This window comes from Cucumis melo, chromosome 12 (genome assembly GCF_025177605.1).
Source record: "Cucumis melo cultivar AY chromosome 12, USDA_Cmelo_AY_1.0, whole genome shotgun sequence".
In the NCBI taxonomy this organism is placed as follows: domain Eukaryota; kingdom Viridiplantae; phylum Streptophyta; class Magnoliopsida; order Cucurbitales; family Cucurbitaceae; genus Cucumis; species Cucumis melo.
The window spans coordinates 21,992,904-22,001,840 of record NC_066868.1 but is presented as its reverse complement, the minus strand read 5'-3'; the positions used below and the strand labels follow the sequence as shown (position 1 = coordinate 22,001,840).

The 8,937-nt window shown below is 34.4% G+C and overlaps 1 protein-coding gene across 4 annotated transcripts; it reads right to left on the bottom strand.

Moving 5' to 3' along the window:
- Positions 1-1,419: 1,419 nt before the first annotated feature.
- On the bottom strand, positions 1,420-7,580 carry LOC103487886 (uncharacterized). 4 transcript variants are annotated; one of them, XM_008446398.3, is made up of 4 exons: positions 6,839-7,580; positions 5,384-5,414; positions 2,302-2,527; positions 1,420-2,204 (listed from the first exon to the last, which is right to left on the bottom strand). In XM_008446398.3, the coding sequence occupies exons 3-4, from the start codon at positions 2,389-2,391 to the stop codon at positions 1,977-1,979; spliced, it is 318 nt and encodes a 105-aa protein (XP_008444620.2). In that variant the 5' UTR covers positions 2,392-2,527; positions 5,384-5,414; positions 6,839-7,580; the 3' UTR covers positions 1,420-1,976. The 4 variants fall into 4 exon arrangements, 2 of the variants coding, with proteins under 2 accessions (XP_008444620.2, XP_050935882.1); XR_007815824.1 differs by lacking the exons at positions 1,420-2,204; positions 2,302-2,527 and adding exons at positions 3,403-3,747; positions 3,826-4,268; XR_001761823.2 differs by lacking the exons at positions 1,420-2,204; positions 2,302-2,527 and adding exons at positions 3,404-3,747; positions 3,826-4,254.
- Between the last annotated feature and the right edge of the window lie 1,357 nt (positions 7,581-8,937).

Sequence of the window (8,937 nt, the reverse complement as noted above, 5' to 3'; positions counted from 1 at the left end):
ACTTGTTGGAGAATCAATAAATAGAGAAAAAATACATACCTTAAGTCAGAGAACCGGAGAAGGGAGAAGGAGAACGGAGATTCGAAAAGAAACGCCTCGCCAGAGAATGAAGATGTAGTCGGAGAAGAGAACACCTAGCCGGAGAGAAGACAAAACCGAAGAGAACACCTAGCCGGAGAGAAGACAAAACCGAAGAGAACACCTAGCCGGAGAGAAGACAAAACGGAGAAGGGAGATGCCTAGCCGGAGAGAAGGACGAAACTGAGAAGACGAGTGGAAGAGGAAAAGAGAAACAAAAAGAAATAAAGATGGGAAGGAAACAAGAGAAACTTGTTTTTTTTGTTCCCACAAATTCTCAGATAAAATAGAAACGTTCCTGATTATTTTGAGAACAAGAAACAGGAAACTTTATCAAACAAATTCGTTTCTTAAAAATTAGAAACAGAAACAGGAAACGAGAAACAGGAACGTTACCAAACGGGCCCTTAATTTTTATTTTTCGTAGTCTTTTTTTTATATAGCACATAGTTTAAAAGGTCACTGTTTTAAAAATAAAAGAAAATTATTTTTTTATAAAATATTGTTAAAATTTAAAAAATATAAAAAAAATTCATAGTTTGTTCATGAAATCTAAAATTTTGCTATATTTTGTAAATATTTTAGTTGATTTTGTTACAATTGAAAATAACCCTTTATTTATTAAATGTTTATTCTTTTTTTCATAGAGTATAAAAATTGAGACACAGAGAGCAGATAATTTTGAATATTTGCATCCCAAAGAAACTCCAATCTCGGGGCCGTTTGGGGAAGGGTTGGGTTATGGAAGGGTAAGGATTATGATAAAACTAGGTTTATCATAACACTAGTTTTATTATAACATGTGTTTGGAGGAAGGGATAAAAAAAGGTAGTTTTATGATAAGATGTGTTTGGGAGAAGGGTTATGGAAGTAGGTATATGATAGTGTTATGATACAATGTGTTTGTGGAAAGAGTTATGTGAGTACGTAGGGTTATAATAATATGTGTTTGGGAGAAGGGTTATGTTGGATAAGGTTATGATTTTTTTTTTTTTTTTGTAATTTTTGGTTTCCAAGGTTAAAACCAATTATTGCATATTCTTTAATTTTGAAGTTGTTCAACATTTTGTGTAACAGTTTGCCTTACTTTCTCTAACGACGACATCCATATTTAACGTGATTAAATTAGTAATTACATTTCACCAAATTGCCTTTTTTTTTAATCTTTTTGTAAAATTTTTCCAAGTCATTTTCTAAATGTAAAAACCAATTATTACATATTTATAATTTTTCAAAGCATCCAACATTTTCTTTTAACAGATTGCCTTACTTGCTCTAACGCAAACGTCCATATTTAACATGCTTAAATTAGTAATTATGTATCACCTAAACGTCTTTTTTTTCTTATGTTACACACACACCTACACATTTAAATTTGCTTAACCAACACCCGTAAATGTGAATTGTGATACTAAGAATTACGTTAATACGAACGAATAGAGTAAATACTAAAACAGTTCTATCCAATATAATTAGCAACAACAATAAAATCATATAAGAAGCAAACTAAAAAAACATAAAGTCAGGCGATGGAAGTAGAAGAGCAATCATGATTCTTCTCGTAGAAGGATCGTGCCAAAGTCTATCTTCTTGTTCTTAGGTATCGCAAGGAAACCTTTCATGTCGTCCAAACTGCGAAAGAGGATCTGCAAGCAGCATGCCCTGTCCAACCTACTTAGTTTGGGGATCGCACACAATTTGTGAAGAACTTCCTGGCGGACTATGGTTTCATTCTGAAGCGCAAAAGAAGACCACTCAACATTGGTCTTCAGCTAGTCATTCACATACTCCATCGTCTCAGAAATTAAGTCAACAACAATCACACACTGCCCTACCCACTTTCGCTTTGATCCGCTCGATCTGGTCCTACTGTCGGACGCTGAACTAGGTCGTGGGGCTCATACATCCTCTTGCGACATGTTAAAGCCCTGGCTGTAAATGGTGGGGATCTCCATATCGTTTCCATCAGGCGGTTGAAATCCCTCGTACCTGCTAGGATCATTGGACCCAATGTCGGTGAAAGTCTCTACACCTCGACCCGTTGCCCTATCTTTCTTGAACACATAGGCCAGTTCGTCGTAATAGGGAAATGATTTGTTCAGGAGGGCCTTTGCTACAGGATGTATCTGCGTAAAAACATAATCAATAAAAAATAGTATTATCTATGCGACCCAACCAAAGTAACGTTTCAAAGTATTGTTCCTTTTTATCTTTTTTCCTTACCCTGACCCAGTTGTCAGACAAGTCATTCTCAGCAATTATGCACTTTGCTTCATCATTCCACCCGAACCGACTGCATGATGGGCCACGCATTTTTGTGATTGCCTAGAAGGTCCGCTTCAATGTCTTTATGCGACAGTCTATTACAGTTGTGGCTTGGACATTACATCCAAGCAACTTCGTAGTCATCATTCGGACAAGCTGAGGTGCACACGACAAACTTGTCATACTGACAATGAAAATGACAACATTCATATGTAAGCAATGGCAGATCTAGGAAATATATTGACGGGGGCTAAAAGAAAAATATGAAAAATAAACTACATAAGTAGGATTTGAACCTAGGTGAGAAGGAGGCTAATAATTAAAGTAATCATTAAGCTAATGATAAATATTAATAATTAAATAGTTTTCTTTATATATATTATATAAAGACAATAAAGTTGAGGGGGGCTCGCCCTCCTTGGGCCTATGCTAAATCCGCCGGTGTATGTAAGTTATGTTCAATGGTAAAAGTAAAGACACGGGAAAAAGAAACAAGTTCAGTGTAGGAAAAAGAAACAAGTTCAGCGTATATCATGGGAATGTATAGATTTCCATTAATGTAAAAAATGCAAGCATACATTCAACATTCAAGAAGACGGTAATGATAGTAAAATAGCAAAAACACGGGACTTCTAATTTCAAATGGTGGGAGCTATTTATTACGCAACTGTCATTCGTTGAACATCGTCGCGGCTGATTCATCCCAACATTGGGTCCATTCATTCGAGGTCTCAATGTAGTGAATGTCATCACCTGCGATCATTGCGTATGTCGAGTCTCCCTCGTCGATGTCCTCTAAATCATCAGCATTTGCCATCTCCCTGTTTATCAGATTGTGTAGTAGGCAACATGCAAGAATGGTGCAATATTGCACTTGGATGGGGTAGTATGACTTGGCTCGAAGGATTGCCCAGCGACCCTTCAAAAGATCGAACGTGCGTTCAATAACATTTCGTGTGGATAACTATTTCATATCGAAGTACTCGTTGGAAGTGGTTGGTGCATTTCCAGTGCCACGCCACTCTTGAAGATGGTACCTCTGCCCTCCTTAAGGAGCAAAAAGTCCATCCGTGTTTAGATACCCCGCATTGCACATATAGTAAAACCCTATTACATTACACAACAGGTTATATGTGATGATGTATGAAGTTTTAAATGTCGCGGAAGGAGTAGAAATTGTAAATACCCTTAGGAACTTGCAGTCCGTTTGCTGTGCAAGCACATCTCGGAGAATGCGCCAATCGGCTGCAGATCCTTCCCAACTTGCCAGAACGAATACAAAATCGCTTTTCATGTCACACACTCCGAGGACATTAGTGGAAACTTTGCCCTTACGCGTTCTATACCTAGGTCGGTCGATTTGTAGCACGTTCACCTTTATATATGTCCCGTCCTAAGACAATTCTGTAGAGTTAAACAAACCACCATTAATTAGTGGGACGTTGTGATATATGACATACAGATGATTTCAACTATGCGCACCTCGAAGCATTTCCACTGTGGATTGATGCATGTGTTGGTTGCTGGCTACAGTTTCTTTAGCAACTTGTTGTGCAGTCGTATCACAACTAACAAGATGAGGTTGAAATGTTGGGAAACAATCTCACCGGACCGCACGAATTTCCTTTGAATAACTCGGTTCTTCACATCATGGGCAAGGACGTGCAAGAACATTTCAACCATTTCCTCAACATCGACAATTTCTGTTGATGAAAGCCCAGCAACAGTCCTTAGTAAATGGCATAGAATAACAAATGTCTGCCTGTCCATTCGAGTACTTTGGTGACAGACTAGGTCCAACTCGTGTATCATATGGAAGTATGCAAGCTACCTAATTCTATGTCTAGTATCGTAAGGTGTATGTGTTAGCCACTTATTGTCGTTCATGAGTGCCTCCAACGTTAGAATTAACTGACATTAGGAAACTATGAATACAGTTAGAATTGCAATAAGGTTTTGTGGATCCATTTGAAGGTAACAACTGTCCTAACCATGATTAAGTATGTGAGTAATTAGAATGCTATTACACCTACAACGCATGCGTCATACATGAATGGCATGTTTAAAAACAAAAAAGTAAACATCAAGTTCAAATTTGAAACATACGAACAACTCTTGTAAAATTCCAATTTGAAACATGGGACAACTTGTGATGAATGTGGATTTTAAAGAAAAAAATATTTCTATAGCTTCTGTAAAAAATCTAATTTGAAAATTGGTAAGACTTGTGAAGAATGTAGATGAGAAGAAAATTATCTACAACTTTCTTAAAAATTCTAATTTTAGTGAGTGGTAACACTTATGATGGATGTGTATACTTACAAAAATCTATACAACTATTACAAAAATTTTCTAATTTCAAATAAATAGTACTACAAACAAAATCGAATATTAAATTAACATCGCTCAAGAGGAAATTGCACTAATAAATTGTGTTAAAAACTCAACGGCGATTAACCTTGAAAACATTAAAATAGTTTTAGAACTATGTTTCGTAATGTGAAAAAAAATTTCAATAACTAAAGATGTGTTAAAATAAGAAGTCATACTAGGTTGGAAAGTTTTCTTAGTATGTGATTTGTAAACATATTAGGGGGCATGATTTTACTTTTGTAAAGTAACATAGTCATGAGAATGTAATAAGAATTTTTTTATTACGTTTCAATTTTTGGTCTTCATGTTTGACGACCATGCTTTTTAATGTAAAAGATAGTAGTCACTTTTGTAAAAAATATTTGTTATTTTGTTAGACTAAGGTGGGACGTAGTAGTGAAACGCAATCTAACTTTTGCAAAAGTGGACTTAAACGTGCATGGAAAAATTTGAAGTGATGCAAATTATAACGTGCATAGAATTAAAGGATACTACAAATGTTCTACGTATAGTGCAATGTAGTGTCAATACAAAACCAAAAGATGCCAAATCACAAAACCGACAGTTTGTTGGGAACAATTCAAATTAAGTTACATTGTTCTAACCATAAATGGAACGAAATGACAACAAAATGAAAAATATACTACAAACAGCTAATCTGTAGTACCTCTTACAAGGGTATTATGAAGGCTGACGTCCTGCATAAGAAAAACAAGATTAGGAAACGACAAAGCCACGTGCACATGAAGTATTGTAAATGAGTTGAGTAATTGAAAAAAAAAATAAAAGAAAGATAACCAATATGTACCTTGAACGATTTTATAATAAGCATAAAAATGTAAATGATTTTATATATTAAAAAAAAAAGTAGCCTTAGAGTAAAGAAATCTGTTCAAGAATTTGAACCGAATTTCTAGTGGTAGAAACATCAATGGAACAGACACGGATAATAACATGGAGCATACATACAATACAAGACAGAAAGGGATGGAGGAACATAATAATATAGAAACAACAAAGTGAAATCTAAAAAAAGAAGGAACAGAGGTCACACAAACAACCAACTAACTCAAAAGATGCAAGTGAAAACATATAAAGTGATTTTAATCGAATTTGTAGTGGTTGAAACATCAATTAAAAGATTGCAACATAAGTAAGTGACACTAATAATAACATGGAGCATAGATACAAAACAAGGTAGAAAGGGATGAAGGATGATAATAATATAGAAAGAAGAAAATGAACAAATAGATAACAAGGTACATAGGATAAGCAAATAGCCAACAAACTCAAACGATGGAAGTAAAAGCATATAAAGAGATTCTAACTGACATTGTAGTAGTTGAAAGTCAAGTAAAAGAGTGCAACATACGTGAATGACAGTAATGATAACATGGAGCATATATACAAAACAAGGCAGAAAGGGACGGAGGATGATAAAAATATGGAAACAAAAAGTGACCTACCAAAGAAGAAGGAACAAAAGACAGACCAATAGCCTACGAACTAAAAAATGCAAGTAATATGGCAAAAGAGGAAAATGTGTATATATAGGGGATGGGAAAAGTTATGATGTCTTTAATGACCACACAGCAAAAATGCAGAAGAATCTCTGCAAATGACATGGTAAAAAAGAGAAAAATCTAACAACAGTCAAACCCTAACCATGGAAGCTACCCCATTTAGTACACAAAGAAAAACTTGTCAAAATGACAAGTCAGTAGTTCTAGTTGTAGGTATCTTTTTATCTGACTTGAAGAGACCAAACAATATGCAAGGAACAGATTAGGTGGCCAAATGGATTTTCCAAAAGAGCGGTCATTCAACAAATATTGAAATAAAATACTAAATACAAGTGAAAGGAAATTACAAAAACAGGGCAGCACAAGTTTAGAATTCACAGTTTTCAAATAGGTAAAATCCTCATAAAGAAGAAAGAACAAACCGAAAAGAACATATTTTACATACAAACATAGAAACATATCAAACCAGTATGTTCTTATAAATGAAGCAAAATACAAACACAAAAAGTAGGGAACATATTTAAATATGCAAAAAAAAATTTAGATCAGTCCCAATAGTGAACTCATTGTCAGCTTTGTAAAAAAAAACCGAGAATTACCTTCCTACCATGCTCGACAGTCACCAATTGCCACAAACGGTTTGTTGTGTAGCACATGTCCTAACTCGGTGAAGAGAAACACCAATCGGCAAGCGAAAGGTCGAGCGACAAAAGGGTTCGTCGAGTGGCAAGGGAAATTCCAAAGGACAACAACGAACTTGCATGTTCATCGAGAAAACACATTGAACGTGTAAGGCAAGGTTTTAGAGGTAATGAATTGTCCCAGCCATTTAACAAAACCAAAAAGGAGAAACCGAAATGTTTTAGAGGTAAAGTCACTAGAGCAAAGGCTTCAACAAAACAATTTCCAGTTTCGATGAGTGAGAGAGAAGGTTTAGACTAATTTAGAGATAGATTGCAAAAAGAAGAAAAGGGGATTTTAGATCCAAGGTAATTTCTTTTTCAGGTGATAAAACGAACAACAAGATGTCTCACACCGAAAGAAGAAAAATCGGCAATGAAGGAGTAAAGGGAGAAAAAGAAAGAAGAAAAATTGGCAATGAAGAAGTAGAGGGAGAAAAGGGAAGAAGAAAAATCGACAGGGTTGAGGAAGGAAGAAAGGGAAAACACAAATTAAGAGAATATGAAAACACGAGTTGAAGGAAGAGAAATCGACAAGGTTAAGGAAGAGAATGGAGGATTGAAGATGTAAAACGGGTATTATGGAAACCCTAAAACTAAGGTTTCCATAAACCTACAGCCAAACTGGGGTTAGGGTTAAGAAAACTCAACCCCACGTAATTATCCCCAATACCAAACAGCACCTAAATCTCTCTCTATTTTTCTTTTTTTTCTTTAGTATTTCTATTTTATCTATTTATTCGGGTTATTTTAAGAAATATGGTTTTTTTTGAAATTATTGACAAAAATAGGGTGAGGTGAAAAGAAATTGCAAAAATAGGGTGATGGGGCAAAATATTGTCAAAAATAGAGTGAATCTGGAAATTTGGAAGGAAATCGTGTATGAGGTACACGATTTACTATGAATTCGTGTACCTCATACACGACTTGCATGGAAGTCGTGTACGGGGTACACGACTTCCACATCAGCTTGGACTTGTTAACCGTCCAAGTCCCGTCCAACGTGGCAAGAAGTCGTGTACCGGGTACACGACTTCTTTGTTTTAATTTAATATTATATTGTTATTATTATTATTATTATTATTATTATTATTATTAGTATTATTATTATTATTACTATTATTATGTTTAGTGTTGTTATTATTATTATTATTATCATTATTAGTATATATTATTATTATTATTATTGTAATTATTATTATTATTATTATTATTATTATTATTATTATTATTGTTATTATTATTATTATTATTATTGTTATTATTATTATTAGTAGTATTATTATGTTATTATTATTATTATCAATATTATTATTATTATTATTAGAATTAGAATTAGAATTAGAATTAGAATTAGAATTATTATTGGATGACAACTCAAATTATGTTTAGCAAATACTTGTGTTAGTTTCCTTTATGAAGATTTTAATATAATTTCGGTGTAAACGATATGTTCTAAATTTCAATTGAATCGAGATAAATTGTTTGTGTACTAAATGTGTAAGTTTTCAAGAGTTTATAGTCAAATTTTTTAGTAAAAACCTATCATACTTTTAAAAAGGTTAGACATTTAAAAAATTAATTAACAATGTCTTATACATTTTTAATTGAAATTAACAAGAATTCAAAATTAATTTACAAACTTTTAATTATCTTCATCACCCTCTACGACATCATCGCCTTGCCGTCGTCGTCTACGTCGCATGCGTCTACGATCTGTGTCAGCAACAGTAAGTCGTCGAGTCTGTTGAATAATGTGATCTACGCGCTCTGTGGTTCTATCACATATTTGCCCTAAAGCTTCTATATCGTGTTCCACGGAGAAAGTTTGTACTTCGTCAACAAAATCATACTGAAAGATTGCAAGTAATACAAACCAAATTATTGTTTTATTTTGATTAAATGTATAAAACAAAGCATATTAAATCCTTACCATGCAATACGCTGGTCGAAGGGGATGGTGCGCTGAGACGCTGCCTCTCTCCTCCGACAACTCAACACGACGGTGGAGGAGGTAT